Raw genomic sequence first — 20,651 nt, 5'->3', positions numbered from 1 at the left:
AAACAGGGGTGGGGGGGTGTGAGGCTCTGAGGCTTCCGACAGCACAGCGTTCCGTGACCAGTTTGGAGATGGGATAAACCCCCAGCCCTAATAACAGCGGGTGGCTAATCCACTTTGCTTGGCAGGCGTGATCCCATGTAAGGCCCAATCTGCTTGTTCCTGAAAGAAGACTGCCTCTAACCTCTCTCCCTAAACACGCAGGGATTTAGCGGGATACCCTTGAAAGAGAAGCCAAACAGCAAAGGGGGCAATGCAGGACTTTGTGGCTCTCAAAAATGACACAATTTCAGCCATAACTTTTTCACCCTCAGGATTTTATGTATTTAATTAATTCATTCTTAATTTTTGCGGCAATATCCAGTAACCCCTCTAATGGTATGATGGAAGTTACATCACAAGTGTGAGCACTGAGAATCTGGACCCACCGATGTGTTCTGGGAGTGTAATTTAAGAAAAGATTCTTTTATATCCCTAAATTATCACTGACCATTGTATCTATCCTGATGCTGTAGTTAAATCTACTCACTACACTTTATTATATAATTATATTATTTTATATATTTATGAAGCATGCAAATGTACATGATTATTTATACAAAAGGGAGAGAAAGTGAGAGAGATGTTGTGCTCCAACATCTCACCTCTCACCTTCTCCTTGAGAAGCACCCACTCCATCTTCCAGGCCACACGGGGCCCTGCGGGTGCATCAGTTCCGTCGACACACCCCTTGCCGTAGCAACCGCTAGGACACGCCTCTTCCCCTAGCTCCACCCCCCCCAAGGCTGCACTACCAAGCCACAGAGGCACAATGGTAAGCTGCAGACGAAGGCTGAGGGCTGTTTGATTACACTGCCAGCACGGGGCCATGGAGCAGAACAGCGAGGCGAGGCGGGGCAGGGCGGAGGTGGGGAGGAGGTGGGGAGGAGGTGGGGGTGGGGGCGCTCTCTCCACTAACAAAAGGTAATTGCATCGGAGCAACAGTGGGGTGGAGAGATCTCTGTATGTCTCCAACACTCCTGCCATACGCGCTCCCCTGGTTCCTGGGCAGGAAGTGTCAGGCTGTGATGGGGCTCTAAGTGTTGCGTTTGTGCCACAACCATGGGGGGGGGGATTGTTTGTCACACCTAAGTGATGGAGGGCAGGGGGGGTCAGGGAACATCAGAGACCTCAGATGACTGGTGCGTTTGTGGATGCCACTAGATGTGTGTGTGTGTGTGTGTGTGTGTGTGTGTGTGTATTTGTGTCTGATCTAGAAGTAGAGGAGCAGCTCTAGTTATTCTGCGCTGGGATGAAGGTCAGCCTCATCCTCCTCGTGCACTCATGCCCTTCTCTCTCTGTCTGCCATCCTGTCTATTCAAATCAAAGGAAACCTGCTTACACACACAACCTAGAGAAATAACAGCAAGATGGAGAACAAGCCTGACTGCCAGGATGTTTTCCGCATTGCCATAAATTGCTTTGCATACAGATCATCTCAGCGTTTTCTGAAGACTCTGGGGACGCAGACCCGACGATGGCCAACATCCATGATACAGCCAAACAGCCTCGAATGTGCATTAAAAAGCTATGAGACATTCCGGTAAATTCTTGACACTGTAGATGCATATCAGACAGATATACCCAAATCATGCTTCTTGAAAACAGATGGAGTTGTGCCTGACATGCTGTTGACCCCACTTATTGTTTTCTCTTAAATAATTGTTATGATAAGTGTAACACAACAATGCTGCCATCATTCTCCATACACACACACACACACACACACACACACACACACACACACACACACACACACACACACACAGACCAATTACTGGTCTGTTCTTCTGTTCTAACAAAAATGATGGATAAAAAAAACTGAGAGAAATCAGATGGAGACCATCCACTGGTCAATATCTCTAGATGAGGTTTGATAAAGAATCTACAAATGTGCTGGTTGGTCAGCGGCGGTTTAGAAGTGTTAAAAAAAAAGAAAGATAAAGAAGGTTTGTGGTTGCCTTGCCGTCTCCCGCCTTTATTCTGGGGGATTCTCCTGACTCTCGCTGGCCTAGTGCCAGCAGCCCCGTGCCTCCTCCTTCGGGACCACCAAGGCTCCGTAGCTCCTCCCACTGTTGCTGTATTAAAAAAACACAGATGGATCCTCAGACCCTCCTGCCTGATGCAGCTCCCCAGAACAGCCAGTTCGATTACTGGCACATCACACATCGCTTCGCACCACCGGCTGGCCGACAGAGAGAGCTGCTTCTCACCAGCCCTCTCTGGCCGCCCGGGAGCCCAGAGAGGCGGAGCCAATGTTAAACCTTCCCTCTGGCCCAGCCAGGGTCTCTCCAATAGGAAGAGGCCATTCGGCCACCACCCACAGTGTTTGTGTTCGTAATGTTGATATAACCCCAATCTGAGCATGCAAGGAGTGTTTATAAGCCTCACCCCTGGGATCCTGACCCCTTTTTGGTTAACTGGATCTGGTAAACTGAAGCTGGTTAACTGAACCTGGTTAACAGCCTGGTTAGCTGGACCTGGTTAACAGCCTGATTAGCTGGACCTGGTTAACAGTCTCGTTAACTGGATCTGGTAAACTGAAGCTGGTTAACTGAACCTGGTTAACAGCCTGGTTAACTGGACCTGGTTAACTGAAGCTGGTTAACAGCCTGGTTAACTGACCCTGGTTAACAGCCAACATGGTTGACTCTCCTCTTCTCCCACACCACCAGAGAATAGGGGAGTAAAGAATGACATGTTGGGCGACTGTATCATCGTGTTCTCTGTGTTCTGGGGGTGACGTGATGAGTGTCATGGTGTCTGTCCGAGGCCAGACATGGCCACCTAACTGACAGGAAGAGAGAACTTCATGCACACCGGTCCTCTCTAAAATAGGACAGAGCAAAGCCCAAAGAGCATCAAACTCTCTGCCTGTATTTTTGTCCTGGTACTTTAGCCCCTGCGGCTGTCACAGGTGACATCGCTGAAGTCTGCCTATTTATCGTGAATGACAAAACATGTCTACAGGGGATGTTCAAAATGAGTTATTCCACTAGCAGCACAGCTCGCTTGGTTTTTAGGACGTTTCGCGTCTGACTGGACCAAGGTCTACCCAGTCCCAACGCCCCGATCCCACAGCCAGGACTCCTACATTACATTTGCAACATTCCACTGATTCGTAAAATTAAATTCTCCCATAACCTGGAGATCCATATGGAGATTTTTTTTTTTTATATTGGAAGGATTTTTGGTGGCTGGTTACACTGCAATTACTGTCTCCTCTAGCCAGTTTATTTTGATTGATACAGATTTAGCTGCCAATTGAACGGAAGCTGAAGGTTTGGGTTCATTTCCTGGATGAACACCTGTCAATCTATAACCACCCTGGACATTATACCATGTCCCTGTTTTTTGCACTCATAACACTCAAATGAAAAGACGCATCAGATTTCCCCTGTTCTCACAGCTTTTATGACAGGGAACGTCCTCATTTGACATCGATTTGACGAGCTACAACACAGGCCTGATCTTCCCAAACCTTTGTGCCACCTTAGCTCCACGCAGCTGTTTCTTGGAGACACCTCGAAGGATCTCTGCATGCTTCTCTAATGGCAGTGGGGCGCCATCTTTGACCCCCGGGATTATATCAGATGCCGTACATTCAGAGGACCAGGAGTGCTCGCTACAGCTCAACATTCTACATGCTCCTTCTCATCTTTGTGATTACCTGGTCTGTGCCACTCACTAATGTCCTTGCGCATGGTGGAGATACACAGCCACGTAGAGCCATTCTATTGACCCAGTCTGATCTGCAGATGAAAATGTATCTGTCTGTCACGCAGTTCAAGTAAGGAACATTAGAAAATTGATTCCATGCAATATCACCACCCCAAAGGTCACTGTCAGAATACAAAGGTGCTGTTTATCTTTCACAATGCCAGAGCTTCTCTGCTATGAGTTGCACCTCATTGCAACACAAAGACATGTAAAAAAAGAAAAAAAAGGTGTGTGCAACTGTGCTGTAACATTACAAGGCTTTTAGGAAACAGGTCCTTGATACGACATAATAACCATGCGTGATGTGTTTAGTCTCATCCCTATGACATATTTTAATTTTGCTCACTTTATGCTCACTTTATGCTCACTTTCTGCTCACTTTTCAGTCCACACATGATGATCCTACAGAAAGTGTTATGCCATCTACCTTAAATAAAGGTATGGGCTGCTTAAAGCCTTCACCGAGGAGCCCAAGAACGTCTGGTGGAGACGTTATATAGGGGAAGAGGAAGAGAACCCCCCAGGAAGCTTACAGAAACAAAATAATGTCACACACAGACAGGCAGGATTAGGAGGTCGATTGGCTTAAATGTGACATTTTAAAAGTCTAAATGTCAACTCTTAATCTCCCTCCTAAATATTCTAATTTCATGGTTGTTGGGTTGCAGGTGCTTGGCATGTAAAGAGGTGTGTGTGTGTGTGTGTGTGTGTGTGTGTGTGTGTGTGTGTGTGTGGTAAACAAGCTGAGTGAAACCCATCAGACGTATTTGTTCCCAGTGGCCGAGCTGTTCTCCTGGGGATCACAGGGGCTCCTCTGGGATTTGCTGTGTGTATTTAACTTTCAAGTAACACAATTTTGTAACAACTTTGGATAACTAAATCACACTGAGCACGGGTTTAAAAAGTGTTACTTGTGGCTATTTATAATCAAACATCACCTGTAAAAGGAAGACGCAATCATACACATGTAACAGGTAGGGACACGGTCATACACCTATAACAGAGAGAGACCTGTCATACACCTGTAACAGGGACAGACACGGTCATACACCTGTAACACAGAAAGATACAATCACACTCAGGTAACAGAGAGAGACCTGTCATACACCTGTAACAGAGAGAGACACGGTCATACACATGTAACAGGGACAGACACGGCCATACACCTGTAACAGAGAGAGACCTGTCATACACCTGTAACAGAGAGAGACACGGTCATACACCTGTAACAGAGAGAGACACGGTCATACACCTGTAACAGAGAGACACGGTCATACACCTGTAACAGGGAGAGACACGGTCATACACCTGTAACAGAGAGATATAATCATACACCTGTAACAGGGAGAGACATTAGACCAGTGCACATTGCACATTACAAGCATGTATTGTGATAATTGAATATGAGATATATGCATGCTTGAAGTCTGGGTCTGTCATCAATCTCACTGATACTTAAGAACATTGCCTGCAGATAATAGCTATTAAAACTGAAAGCTTATACATGTACTCACAAGTCTAGTTATGAAAGGGACAATGCAATATGGAATGTTCAGTGGGTGAAGTCCAACACCATGAAGCCTATTCTAATTTCCTGCTATTTACTTTCAACAATAATTGAAATTCTGCATACTTTACTCTCCCAACAGTTTTTCACACTGATAAATAGCTCATCTAAAGAAAAGTAACCTGGCACAGGTAATAATGGTACTGCTCTTGACAACACACTCCGTCAACATCGTCCTGACCAATTACGGGGTCTGGACTGCATGGAAGCAAAGAGAAACAAAGTTTCCCTGCTCTATCCATCTCTATTACAGATGTGTGTGTGTGTGTGTGTGTGTGTGTGTGTGTGTGTGTGTGTGTGTGTGTGTGTGTGTGTGTGTGGGTGTGTGTATCCTCTCTGTGTACAACAGTGTTTTGTAGTTTGCCTTGTCCTGTTGCAATGATTCATAAGAAATCCCTCCAGCCTGCATGATTTTGAAGACCTGTGGTAAACAACCTGAACCTCCTCTATCACTTTGCAGACACACATGCCCACCCAGAAGCACACAGACAGCTGCACCGTGACCCACAGGCCCTGGTCAGCCCAGGTGTTAGATCATATAAGTAGAATTTGAATACTAAATGCTCCGCATGACTTGGAGCTAGAGCTTCACACTGTGGTTTCAGCCCCACCTCCCCTCCTCCATCTGGAGACTGGTGGCATTTTGCCCCTTGGTTGGAGGTAGATAAAAAAAATCTGAAAAGGATAATGGCCATAAGCACGCGGGCCTCACGTACGTGGAGCAGCGGCCAATCAGGTACACAGGCACTTGAGCTGTTCTGAGTGGTGACACACCAGTCAAACTGATCAAAGGCCAGCGCTGAAACGTCCCTTCTGTTTTATGCTCTCTTTCTCTTCTGCTCTGAAATCATGGCCCTCAGCCAGACATGCCGATATTTCGAGCTAAACCAGGGGTATTTCAGCAATGCCCTCTGCTTTCATCTTTGCCTTTATAGTGAAAGGCATATTAGATGCTTGGCAGTGGAGCTGGAGAACTGGCGTGTAATGCGGCACGTGCGGGTCAGGAGCGGAGCTTTGATGTCCGCTCCGACGGACCGCTCTGGGTGCGTAAGGTCCGAGGGTTCAGAACCGGCTTCGGTCCAAGTCTAGCGTTTGACAATAGGGTTGGTTAGGAAGGTCAGAGGGAGACAGACATGCTGCTTTTGTCAGGATCTTTTCGTTAGTTGTATTCATTCATTTTGATACTTAGGTTACGTTTACCCTGTTTTGATGAGCCCATTTTTTCTCACAGTAGGGGTCAGGGGTCGAGGGAGCGTACGAAAGTCAAACGGCGCAAATGCCAGAGTGAGAACCACCGAACCCGTTACGTCTCGGCCACAGCGTCTCGGCTGAGAGCTGATAAGCCTTAGCAGTGGTCTAGCAGCCTCCGTCCTGGATGAAGGCTCTTTTTGATGGGATCTGGCACCACTCGTGGTGGGGGGAGGGAGCGTGCGAGACAGGTGCCTGTCCTGATTAGCGGGACGTGTGCGTGGCACGGCGTGTAAGAGCTGTAAAACTCACTACACGGCCCGCTGGGTGTTGGGGGTTCTTCCCCCCTCCCCCTCCTGTTCTCCTCCAGCTAGGAGATCGATACAGCAACTGGATCAGAGGGACAGCCAGCACCGAGGTCATCCTGTGGTCTGCAAATGAGATGCTACATCAGTACGTTTATAAGGCGAGGAGGGCCGGGAGCTGTTGCCATGGCCATGTCTGAAAAACGCACTCGCTCAGATCACCATGGTGTTGCACCCCCTCTCAACCCTCCCCGGCTTCTCCAAACCCTGAAGCGTTTGCTAGCAGCGATGACCTAACATGCGCCTGTGATTTTTCTAAATCCTCCACCCTGTGACTTTTATATAAGTGTCTCTCTCTCATCTGTGAGGGCCTGTAGTGCACTTTAGTGGGGAAGAAGAGGGGAGATGACAAGAGATCCAGTCATACGCTGGACAGGGACGGACCAGCTGCCCTAACAGAGAGCCCATTCAGCGCTCCTCTGTTACAGACTCCAGAAGAACAGCAGAGACCGTCTATAAAAATCCCGGCTTCGAAAATACAAGAAGCGTGAAGAGGACCGAGTACAATAAGTAGCCCATTGTCAGTGGTGACACCATTCTCCTCCTCAATATACCAAAAGACAAAAGGCCATCGTCGGCACCGTTAGAAACGGACCGCTCGCGCTCCATAGCGCCGCTGTCATAATAAAAGACCCGAGGCTTGCTAATGGTTTTCAGAGGACACCTTCGTCCTGAGAGGTGCTGAATTATAGGAGCGAGTGGGAAATGAGAGCCTGGCTGGCTCCTCTCTCCTGAGTAGAGGGGCATGAGCGTGGGTAGGGAGGTGCTTCAACTAGCCCTTCCGCTCCACCTGCTAAAGATCTTCAGACATGCGGCGGGCGGCACAAACAAGGGCACTCTGCCACACACACTGCCACTGACAGGCAGAAGGAAAGAAGCACTAATTATGACAGTGCTCAGTCGCTGAATAGCCCTTGATGAAGTTAATCACCGGTAATCTGAAAAACAGGTGTCGGAGCGCTTTTCTGAGCCCTCCTCCGGAATGAGATATTCAGGGATGATGGGCGATTAAGTGGTAGGCAGCGCTATCTCGGCCCTCTGTCCTTCAGGTGCCACTCCTCTCTGAATGTCAGAGATATAATAATACAGAGAGCAACTAAAATGATCTGTTAATGGAACTTGAAGGGAAGGTTCCGGTTTTGGGCAGGAAATGCAGATCTTGCTAGGAAGACGAGGTGAGAATCTTCCACTCACTGGACAAGCTTCATAATCAGATGGAAACACTATTTTAAGGAGAGGACGAAAGTGCCTCTGACCTCATTTAAAGGTAGTGCAATAGCTCATACATGTGTAACGGAGGAAGATGAAAATTATCATGTGTAACGGAGGAAGATGAAGATGATCATGTGTTGGTTGAGGTTGGAATTGGAGAACAGGTTCTACTTTCCAGTGAGATTCTGCTCAGATCACACGCAACACTGTCTGCATGCTGGTCTTCAGAACGCCTTATGAGGTGTCTCCACATAAAGACATAATACATCTGGATCCCACAAAATTAGATTTATGAGTTTGATTATTGCCATCTTAAAATGTCAGAAATCAGACGTTGCCCTGTAATTACTGTTTGGTATCACAAACTCCTAAGAGAGCGTTATAGCTGGATATTGAAAACAAATATTCAGCACAGATAAGGACCTTAATGTGTGTACAGTGTATCTCTTTAAGCTCTTTGTGTTGAGGTGCTCCTCACAGGACAAACTCAACACTAACAGTTTCATGATGATGTTAAAAAAATAAACCAATACCAACAAAACTACACCCAGTGGCTGTCAAGGATGATATATAAAGTAAAATCTTTAAAAGGATCCAGTGAGCTCAGTAAAAGCTAAAAAACGAGTGTGCTTTTTAATCTGGACTTCAAAGCACCCAAACAGCTGGGATTCAGTAATCTCTGGAACACTTTCCAGAAGTCGGGAAATTCATTTTAAAAGTATTAATAACTAAATAAATTAATGCACAAATAAATAAATAAATATTCCACTCATTGAGTTGCAAGGCCTGCCACAACTGGATGAAGAGGATGTGGAGTGAAAGATGAGTTTGAAATGTGAAATCGATGTATCTGCAGCAGGTCACTAGGGTAAAATGAGAATAGATCTCAGAATAGATCTCAAAACAGATCTCAGAACCGATCCCAGCTCTGCTGCTGCTGATCACGCAGGCTCCAGATATACTCCTCTGGCTCCAGATATACTCCTCTGCACCCCCATCCCTCCAAAATACTGAGGATGAAGAGAGATGAAGGGCATCTGTGCTACGGCCATAACAAACCTCCAGCACAGCATAGAGTCGTCTCGCAAATCATTCAATTGACACGTCGGGTCACGTTTTATTTCTCTGAACGCGATCAGTTACTCTGCGTAATAAGTGACAAAGTGCCCTGGTTAGTCTGTGCATCTGGCAGAAATGTGAAATTGTGGTTTCATATCAGTGTCTGGAATTTTGCTGCATTTGTGATCATATAGTTAAGCACAGTAATATGTACATACACTCACAGAGGTGCATACATGCTCATATCTATCTGTACAAACCTGTAGGGTGAATCACAGCCACCATATGAAGAATTCAAAAGAATGATGAAACACTTGTATGTGATAATCAAGACAATCAAACAAAATCACCAAAAACAAGCAAACTGATCACCAAAAATGACATCAGGATTGACAGTAATATCATAATTTTAAGTCCAAAAATACATGGTATATAAACGCAGAAGGCTAAAAAACACGGGCATTCAAAAAATAAACGTTGTGCTTTTTACACCAAAAGCAAGTTTTACATCTTAAACATCTGTACTCAGTAACGCTAAATATGCAAATTTGAAATTTTCACATTATTTTAAATGATCTGTGTAATGAATAATGATTTAGGTTTGAGGTATTGGGTCCAAAACAATAAGTGGAAAATTTTGATGTCTTAAGCAGGTGCAGAAATTTACATGAAAAGATCAAGGTGAAGGTTAATTCTACTAAATTTCCACGGACTGCAGTCCAATTTATATAAAGGAGTCCCTAGGATTTCAAGCCTGCCTGTGCCGTTTAAACGTTGAATGACAACAAGCGATGTGCGTCACACACGCACTTGTTTTAATGCTTTTATGTCTAGTGCAGAGAATGTCCAAGCTAAAGCGACCGATGGAGACGACGCCACGGGCCACTAGTAGCACGAAGATAGGTGAGAGCCTCTTCCACACGCCCGTGCGTCGTAAAGTCTTGCTTACCATCTTGATAATCCCCGCGTTAGAAATAGACTGCCACCCAGATACATGTACAGAGGTTTAAGTCACATAAGGCCTATAAAAAGGTTTGATTATACGACTTGTTTCCCCGACAAGGGAAACAAGCCGAATCACGCTTTAGTCCGACTGTGTCACCGAGCCTACGCAGTAATCTCCATTCGGTCGGATTAAAATCTCATTATACCGAAGCGAAAAAAAGCGTCATCTGTTCTAACTGTGCGTGGATTATCAAGTTCTAAACCGTTTTCTTGCTTTAGAGCGACTTATTAAATTCGTCTGTTTTATGATCCACGTGCAACTTCCAGCAGTTGAATCACATGGGCATGTGATAGTGACAAAATATTAATTGTGGTGTATAACAGTATCGCATATCTGTTGGGCACGTTTCTTTCAACAGACCTGTCTTGCTATATTAAACCTGCGTTTGAGAAAGTAATGCACTTATATTTAAATACGGCTTTAGGTTACTTACTTAACTATATAACGTTTAAAGCAATCTATACAAACCTACAGGTTAAATGTTCAAATTCAGGTTTGTATTGATCCTAATGGTAATCGCGGGTATATTTTCAATTAACTATGAGCTCAGATATCAGTTGACTTGTTGAACCTCTGAATGTTTCAAATAACCGCACGTGACGCTCTTTTTGGATTTTGCTTAGAATCAGACATGAACTTTTTAGATCTGTAAAACGCTCGTTTTGTTTATTTAACGTGCTCAGAGAACGTTTAGCGTTGACTCACTTATATCTCAAATTCGGCGAAGTACAACGTTCACTCATCATATATTCAGAGCTTATCACTTTTGCGAGTGAAACATAGAATAAAGCGGAATTACAGCTTCAATCAAACAGAAAATAAAAGTTACAAAAGACGATGCTGTTTAATGAATGCTGTTGCCACACTTGTAGAGCGACGGTTGACCGGAACAGATTATTACCGCGAAGGCACTCAGACCAGTAATTATAGGAAGTAGAGCAAACACCGAGGTTTCGTTTTCTTACCTTGGACCCGTATGCTTATCAGTGAAGCGACAAGAAGAAAGATCAGAACGATCACGTTGGACTGGTCAACAGTTCTAACACACATGACTGCTGAAGTGGACCCTTCGATTCGTAAAATAATGTCCTTGTATTCAAGAATTTCCCGTAGAAATATATCAGAATAGAAAATGAAATGTCCGTTTCAAACCCTAGTCATACACCAGGGCGTAGCTTAGGTACGCTTATTCCCTACAAAATCGAGCCGTAAGCAATCTGACAACAGTCATGTGAAACGCGGAGAACGCTTAACGTGTCAGCGCAGTAAGCTGATTGCTCGCTACTAGTGCCGTCAGCTCCTTGAAGACAGCGCAGCCCTGTCGATTCAGCACCGCGGACAGCTCCTAGCGTCAGCAAACGGAACAACTTGAGCAGTGCTGAAAACTTTGTACGCTGTCGTCCTAGGAGTGGGCACAGCGTCACGTGATTTCTTACGTAAATAATTGCATATAAGATGTGTGGGGATCGCACTTTACCTCTGAGCATTAAAGCGAGTTATTTCAATGGATAGTTGTTCGAGTTAAGAAATAGCCTCAAGGCATGCCGTACAGTAACGGCAAACCAAGACATATATGCCAATGCACGCGCACACACATAGCAACATTATTAGAGAATACAGGCACTCCGGTCCATTAACCCCTGCTTTCCTTTCCTCGATTAGGCGCGATTAGACTCTACAAATATAACCCGTTAACGACGATCGTCTCTGTTCGGTCTTAGTGTCGTTAAAGGGAAAACTGCCCGGGTAATGAAAATCGCCGCCGTGAAATATAAAGACCGGCGTTCCCAGGTGGCTTGATGACGGTATTATCTGCTACGCCGCTGTACGATCACTTCAGGGTGCGCGTTGTTTTTACAGACAGATGGAAATTCACTGATTGGACAGTTAAGGTCAACGAGTTTCCATAACGAAGTTAAACAAAAGCTAAAGCTTATAATAGCGAGGGAGTGATAATTGACTGCATAAAATCGATTAAAGTTGTTGTGACAGAATGACATTATAACAGAATGACATGTCTCCGTGGGCTATTTAAAGCACACTTCTGACTCTTCTGTGTACACCCCTAGTGTATGTGGCCTTCATATCCCCTCAGATCACACTAATTCAGAAAGGGCACACATGGCTTGTGCATTTTACTAAATGGCACCTTTTCAGGGATATTAAATAATAAAGAATGAATGGATAATGAAAACTGCATTTTGAAAAATGTTTGTGTGTGTGTGTGTGTGTGTGTGTGCGGGCGTGTGTGTATATGTGTGTGTGTGTGTGTGTGCGTGTGTGTGTGTGCGTGTGTGTGTGTGTATGTGTGTGTGTGTGTGCGTGCGTGTGCATATGTGTATGTGTGTGTGTATGTGTGTGTGTGTGTGTGTGCGCGTGTGTGTGTGCGTGCATGTGCATATGTGTATGTGTGTGTGTGTGTGTGCGTGCGTGTGCATATGTGTATGTGTGTGTGTGTGTGTGTGTGTGTGTGTGCGTGTGTGTGTGTGCATGCGTGCGTGTGCATATGTGTATGTGTGTGTGTGCGTGCGTGCGTGTGCATATGTGTATGTGTGTGTGTATGTTCATATGGGTGTCCTTTGCTATTGTTAGTGTAACTATAATGTGATCCAGACCCAGTCCCTGTGCCCTTCCTTAGTTGCCAGCCTTATTTGTCTCAATAAGCTCACAGCATGCCCTCATCGAACCCAATTAAATCACCACATCTCTCTCTCTCACTCTCTCTCTCTCCCTCGCTCTCTCCCTTTACCTCTCCCTCTCTCTCTAGCTCTCTTTCTCTCTCTTTCTCTCTCTCTCTCTCTCTCAATATATTTCCATTTGCAGTGCTGGACGGATTGCTAGGCACTTCCTGATGAAGTCATTCTGGCTGCATAGTCCATCTGGCAGAAGAAGGGAACTCTGTGGCGTTGCTCCCAAGCAAAAACAGCATCTTCTGAACCCTAGCAGACGCTCACTGATGGCCTTCTGGGGTGTTAGCCATGTGCTTAAAAAAACATTTTTTTTTACTTGTTTACATTTTTTTTCTGCCTGCTCAATCAGGCTGTGCATCTACATTGCATTAGCCTTCACCATACAAGTGTAATACCAGAACCTCCTCTGTTGGTCTAGATCCCTCCACCACAATGCTCCATAACGTCCAATGTCCATGCGTCTGCAACGAGCAGATACCCAGAGAAGATAATACAGGTGAACTCGAAATCTACTGTGTGTAGCACCAGCAGAATTCAAATGTAGTTGGAGAGAGCTCATTCTGTCATGGTCCTTACTCAGTAGAGGACAGAGATGGGCAGATATGCTATCAGTGCATTCACTGGAGCACTTCAGGTGTACTGTGCTGACAGGAGTGACCCCTCATACCGCCACACACCTGCTGCCTCTTCATCCACAGCACAAGTGCAGAACTCCACTGAGTCATTCAGGTCTGAACGTAAAGCATCACGCAGTGACCAAGTGATGGAAAACAGCCCCAATCCGAGTCTATTAGCGATGGCACATTTGTTAGATTGTTATTAATAGAAGCATCTGTGAGCTGTGACCTGGCCACTTTTCCCCTGCTGTGTGGTACATTCTAGCTTTTCAGGGGTGAAATGTGTAAACAGAGGTCTTAGTGGGAAGAATGCTTGCAAGAAAATGCAAACTATGGCATCCTAAAACCTAATGAGGAGCTTTGAGTTTCTAGTGTCAAGGCAAGGGGAGCAGACATATTTACTTGTTTATACCGACGGTTGTTGACGTGAAATATGGAGTGCAGGTGTGAGGAAAACATTAGGATTCATTGGAGGTGGAGGGCCCCACCCCTGACAGCCAGCTGTGACAGATGTTTAATAGAGAGGCTAGCTGATAGCGGAGTTGAATCCACACCATGCAGAGTAACATTGGACCCAGTCCCAGTTAGGCCCTACGTCCCTGTCTCAACATTTCCTGCTGACACCGTGTCCTTGCGAGCCCCTTTGAGTACTCCTCCTTGACTTAGCTCCTCCCCCCATTCCTCTGGGACCACCCATTCTCGTCTAGAGTGAGGCAGCCCCTCAGCCATCACTCTGCGCTCAGCCAGCAAGGCATCCCACAGCCGTGGAGGCAGAGAAGGCAGGTTGGGAGGCAGAGCGCTCACTCGCCAGGTGCAACACGTCTTCGTGGCGCGTGCTCCGGGTCAGTGGGTCAGAGACAGAGTGCCCCCAGCCTTGACAGAAGACCACTGCCTGCCAGTCAGCCCACGGTGATACTGCCTTCCCACTATTTCCCACCAGGGAAAAACATTCACATCACACAGACATGAGATAATTATAATTTGGGCTATTGACGTAAACATTAGGCCATTTTGTAATGATTTTTTTATAGTTCCATTTTGTTTACATCAAATCTGTAAAAGCACTGTTTAATGTCATTGTTCATTCCCTTTCTGTGCCAACACTTTCTCTTGTATCGACGTAGCACTGTTTAGTTTGATTCGTAATGTCTGTATGTCCCTCTGATTATTGATCTGAGACACACGTTCAGCCCACCCACAGTAGAAGCCCACCCACCAGAATCAGGCCCTGCCCACTCACAGCTGGTCCTGCACCATCCAGCTCAATGACAGTTAAGAGCACAGTGCACCACAGCCATCATGGAGCACACCCACACACACGCGCAGACACACAAACACATGCACACAAACAGGAAATTCTCCCCATGTCAGCCTGATGTTGACATTAACACAATATGGCAAAGGTTGTTTTCATTCTTTTTTTTTTCCCAGAGTTTTTTTTTCCCACAATCCCTGCAGTAGAAGTGGCACTGGGTTCAATTGAAATAATGAAAGCATGCCATTTGAGAGAGTTGTCACCCACAGGGGGCTGGGCAGTCTGTTCAAGCCTGTGATTGACATGCTTCTTATTTTTGAATAAATAATAATAGACAAACACACACAGATGTATCCACTCCCCACAGGACCTGTTCCCCTGTGACATCAGACTGGACCTCCCAGACACTGCTGCACTGCCCCTGCACCTCAGGAAGAGAGCCCACTCCAATACATCACTCAGGACTTTTAACTTGTGCCTCTGATAGCGCCAAACATTATCCAGGGCTCTTATAACAACCATTATTATTCCATGGGGGAGGATGAACTGACTCGGGACAATAAACAACATGTTAATATGTTAATGTGGGGAACTTTGGAGTGTCTGGGATTCTCTAGACAGTTCAAAGTTGTTTGATTTGTTTGGGGTTATTATCACGCAGAAGTCTCTTCGCAGTAGATTGCGAAATCTAACGCCTTGCAAAGACACAGCTAAATCCTGCTCCAAGCCATTTTAAATCTCAATCTGAAAATGACAGAGCTCAATGGAAATAGAAGAGAAACAAACCCACATCATAACAGCCAAGACTACAGATGGGTTTCTCAGCTTAACTTATGGTTGTTGAAACAGTATATACTTTCTGCATGGTTTCCAATGTAGGAGTTATGAATTAAAGGTAAAGAGAACGGAGATGTCTTCAACCTAAAGGCCTGTTTTAACTGCGGCACTTTGTGACACTTCTGTGAGTTCTGTGGGATTGATTTTTCATGGCTGACAGATGGTGATTCTGGTTTTAGAAAGAGGACACTGCCATGCTGAAACACAGACATGTGCTCACAAAAAATACATGCACACACCCCTAAACACACACACACACACACACACACACACACACACACACACACATACAGATAGACATGTACAAGCTTGTGCACACACATGCACGTATGCATGCAGACACACATGCACAAGTATTCACATACACATGCGTGCATTGGCTCAGTCCTCCTGTCATCAGTAAATTTTTTAAAAGTCTGTTTTTCTATCTAACTGCAGCACGTTACTGCCCCAAAATGGTTTAAAAAGCAAAAGATGAAAAAAAACACTGCTGTATTTTATCATCCACACACAATCGCACCTTCAGAATGTGCTTGCAACGAGCAAAATGGGAAAACAAACACGTTCTCTAGAGATCTGGCACCTGATAATGGGGCTCTGGATTTTTGAGGAGACCACCGACGTTATCAAGCGAGTTGCAGAGCAGGGGGACTCGGACCTGGAGTTAATTATGCCCAGATGGCCCGGCTCAGTGCACGGAGCTGTGCGATCAACCACTCAGTAAACACACAGACCGCCACTACCCTCAAATAAAATAAAATCAAATCAAATATGAAAATCCTCCCTCTTCACGAGTTAAATGAGTAAAGAAAATCGGTGCTCTCACCTGCTTGATATGCAGTTATGAGAGTGCAAATGATCTCACTGTGCATCTTTCTGCTTGAATATTCATGAGCTCTGGACTTTAAGGTACGTGGGTGGCAAGGTCATGCGCACCAGATCTCATAGCGCCAGCCCGGAGATGGTTGCTCCGGTTACAGGCGGTGGGCCGGTCCAGGTGCTGCCCGCCCCTTGGTAGGTGTACAAATGGGTGACAAAACAACAGCAATTTAATCCTGTTATACGCCTGGTATATCAGAACAACACGTGGAGGCTCAATAAAGCTTTTAAAGAAACCATCTGAGCATCACAGCGGATGGCATTCAGCTCACTTCACCAGAACAGATCAGATCATCGGGTGGTGCTCCGGCCGTGAGTTGGACTCGTGGTCTATAGCAAGGAGGGCCTCCTCTACAAGGGAACGTAACGATGTCAAATCACTACGACACACACATCTCCATAACTCAGCTCCACACTTCAGTTCCATACAAGCAATTAACCAGCTATTACCATTAAACCCTTCTCTCTCTGGTCTCCGCCCATCTCCCACACGCACGCCCACCGCGGCGATGCTCCTCTAACGTAACACCTCCTCTCGGCATTGGTCAAAAATGCACCTTTACATTCCGCCTCGTATTGATCGGCCAGGACTCCATAAATGTGCGTGAACCTCAGAGCTGAGCAGGACAGTCAGGCGGCCGTGTGCGGGGTAGAGGGGTGAGAGGGAGGCTAGCAGTCAGTCAAGCGTACGAGGGAGCGGGGAGCAGCAGAGCTAACTAGAGCTGGGACCGCGGGTTCACGGCAGGATTATGATGGCTGCATCGCTATGGGAACAAGAGCGGGAGGCTCGCTGTCTATCACCTGGCCAAAAATAACGAGTTGAGGATCGCACCACAGGAGCAGATGAGGAGGTCCGTGTACCAGGGTGTTGCTAGGACGGCAGTTGCTTAGGGGACGAAATGGATCGGCGCGTCTGGATTTGTTATTTGTCCGTGTCGTAGTGAAAGATGTCTTGGCAGGAGACTGCAGACACAAGCTGAAAACACTGCTCAGATATGTTTGTGGGCACTTGTGGCATATTCCACACGTCTGAGGGTGTGTCGCTGTTCTTCATGTTTCTCCGTGGTTCTTCTTCTCTCCATGAGAAGAAATGCCATCATCCATGAAATTGACTGGACAGAAGGACCAGCGTCACGCAGGTGGTACTGGAGACCAGCGAGCGTTCGCTGTTCGAGCCACAACAGATCACTCCGTCACAGAAGAGGTGGGAAATGGCGGACTGAACTAGGTCGGCTTCTGTTGGATCATGAAAGGTTCATGAATGTTCGATTCAATTAAACGAGTCAACCTTTTCAACCCAGAGCGTTCTAGCTCAGAATTAACATGTGCGGTGTTGGATTCTCAGTTATAACGTTCGTTTAAGTTTAGATGGGCACAAATGACCCCTCCTCAAAGGGTTGATTCAACACAGAGGACCGGGGGGGGGGGGGGGGGGGGGGGGGGGGGGCAGTCAGGCTCTGAATCAGTGACCCAGACCGGCTGGTCTGACAGGGGTTCTGCTTCCCTCTTCTCGGTCCGATTCCCTGCCCACGTGTGTTCACACAAGGGGATCATCAGAATGAGGGGCCCTGCGTTCAGGCCAGCGAACACGCATCTCCCACCACAGCACAGCACCAGGTTCCGAAAATAAACCTGACCTGCAAACACAGCCTGACTTTCAACCACAGCAGGACACAAGGACAGCGTACTGTCTCTGCTCCACTAGGGAAGACCGTTCCCAGTCCAAACAACGGAACAGCGGAGGATCAACAGCTCCGTCCCGTCCTGCTGATGATAACAAAATGCTTAGAACTCGGCGTCCGGTGTTTTAGACACTTCAGAACATCCTGCAAGACAGGAAAAGAGAGGAAGCGAATAAATCTCCGTGAGGTACAGATAGGGCCGGCGTATCTGTTGAGTGAAGTGGGTTGTGAGTGCGACAGACAGATAGAGGTGGTGGCGCTCCGGGAGGGGGTTTCTGGACGGAGCAGCAATTTCTCACAGCGACGCTTCGGCGCAGGGTCATATTTACGTTGGGGGGGGGGGGGGTCCCTGATGAATGGGTCTGCCGGCCCTGCGGGGCAGCGCGTGTAGTGGCATCGTAGAAAAACCAATGCCACCCCCACCACCACCCCTGGCTGCGGTGAACATCCATCACCCTGACCACTCAATTTCCAGCCAGCAGAGCGGCGGTGCCCAGCCCGGGAGATGCTGGAGCGGAGAGGCCCGTGGCGAGGGAGGGCTGGCGGTCACTCCCACAGGAGCACTGCTCACGGCATAAATATTCAGAGACATGCACGCAAGGCTAGAATAACGCTTTTGTTGTGCTTATTCTGCAACTATTAATCTGCATCTGCCAAAAGAGGCATACTGAAATACACACACACACACACACACACGTGTGTACATTTGTCAGACATAAAACACACATGGAAAATCCCATCAAATAATATTCATTTCAAGTCTTTTGTGAGTTTTCTCCATGCTGTCATTTTTAAACAGTCCTCGAACCGTTGGACTTCATTCAGATGAAAACAGTGCTCTACGTTTATGAAGTTCGCTGTGGAAGGACGGGGCCTAAGGCTCGGTGTGCCGGATCACGTTCCCATGGATTCTGCAATGGAGGCGTGCTCCCTCTGAACAAGTCAAACGTGCTCTTTTCGTCAGACCCGGCTGCTAAATGTCAGGTTTAAAATAGCAAAGTGGCGACGTGGCGGAAAACAAAAGCCCCTCAGGGCAGAAGCGTGAGACGTGGCAGGAAGCGGGGAACCAGCCCCAGGTAAAAGACAGCGGAGATGGATTGAAAACAACAACAACAATAACAATAATAACAATAATAACAACAAAAACAGCCCCGTCTCCTAAAACACTTACAGCATTTCTTATCAAATCCCCAGCGTCCTAAGCAGGTTAGAGGCGGGTAGGAGACAGGTGGCCGGGGGGGGGGGGGGGGGGGGGGGGGTTAGCCCCGCAGAAGCATTCTAAACCCACCTGCCCTTGTGCTCCTCTTGCCCCTACTGTCGGTGTGCGGGGGGAGAAGATTAATGCGTGTTAACGCAAGGAGAAGCCGGCGACCACTTACTGCCCGGCACCAGGCTCTTCGTCCGGACTGTCGTAGCCGGGGTCTGGTGAAAGATGAATGTGTGGTTTTTGCATGAGTTTGAGGAACTGGGACATTCTTTTATTACTGCGAGATGTGGTGCGATCAGTGTCCAGCCCGGACAACTGTGATCGTCCTGTACCGTGTCGGGAGGCACTGGCTTCCTGCACCTTGGTGCGTGTTCTTTGCACAGCAGGTGCCCAGCTGGACTCCCTCCATCTGTTGGAAAGGAGAACTGTCCTTTACACCAAAGTGGTGGTTAGCATAAACGCAAATTAGATTTTGTTAATGAGGCCTCTAAGCATTCAAGTTAGCATGTTGGATGATCACGACAGGCCTTTGTTGCTGTGAAAGTCGGACAGAGTGTGTTGCCAAAGCTATCAAGAAGTCATCCACAGTATCACAGTGTCTTCACGACATACACCGGTCACAGCGTCACATAAAAACATCGGCACGGGAACTCGGATGGGGGAACATCTTCAGCGTAACATCACTCATTCAGCCTGCAGCTAAATTTTATTTACCATTAAAAAAACGGTTGACAGACTGTGTTTTACAGCCTGTGTATCCGGTAAGAGCCCCCGTGCCCATGCAGACGCATGCGACCGGCACATAGACGACCTCCCTCCTCACGCACTGGATTGGCTGCCATCTGTTCTCTGACTGTCTAATGCATTTAGTAATTAAACGAGGAATTCATTTGTGCTCTTAATCAGGTTTTAAGAGCCAACTCGCACAACTCTGATCGTCTACAGTACCTCAGGGCAGCTGCCACTTACAGGGTGGTGCGGGGTTGTGTGAGAAACACAAGACCATCGCTTTGTTATTTTTGTCCCCTGAGGCCTGTTTTGTTTATTCTTTGTCATTAATGAGAATCCAGTCTTCCACTAAAGTGTCCCCGACTGGCCTCGGAGAGGGACGGTCTTCGCCGAGATAACTCAGTCCCGTCAGGCTGCCGCTGACATGAGCTCACCCCTGTAAAATGTAGACCGCGGAGGAAGAGGGGGAGGTTCTGTGGGAACTGTGTATCACACAGGGTCAGACTGGGGTCAGAGGCAAGAGGCTGCTCAAGAAGCAGCTCTGACTTTGGAAGGGAAGGATAAATCGCTGAATCATATTCCGCAGGCTGCCTTATTTTGGC

General features: G+C 46.8%; 1 protein-coding gene across 3 annotated transcripts in view; it reads right to left on the bottom strand.

The window, feature by feature from the left end:
• sez6a (seizure related 6 homolog a) overlaps nt 1-11,507 on the bottom strand; it is a 109,238-nt gene extending 97,731 nt beyond the window's left edge. For all 3 annotated transcript variants that reach the window (XR_013124285.1, XM_076986479.1, XM_076986481.1), the window contains exon 1: nt 11,119-11,507. Coding sequence is in view for 2 of the 3 variants with exons in the window: in XM_076986479.1 (XP_076842594.1) it covers nt 11,119-11,203 (85 nt within the window). In the remaining variant the exon portion in view is untranslated. The remainder of the gene's footprint in view (nt 1-11,118) is intronic.
• Nucleotides 11,508-20,651: the final 9,144 nt, after the last annotated feature.

Source organism: Brachyhypopomus gauderio, unplaced genomic scaffold (genome assembly GCF_052324685.1).
Source record: "Brachyhypopomus gauderio isolate BG-103 unplaced genomic scaffold, BGAUD_0.2 sc47, whole genome shotgun sequence".
Lineage (NCBI taxonomy): Eukaryota > Metazoa > Chordata > Actinopteri > Gymnotiformes > Hypopomidae > Brachyhypopomus > Brachyhypopomus gauderio.
Note: the sequence above shows the minus strand (reverse complement) of the source record. Positions and strands in the feature narration are given on the sequence as shown.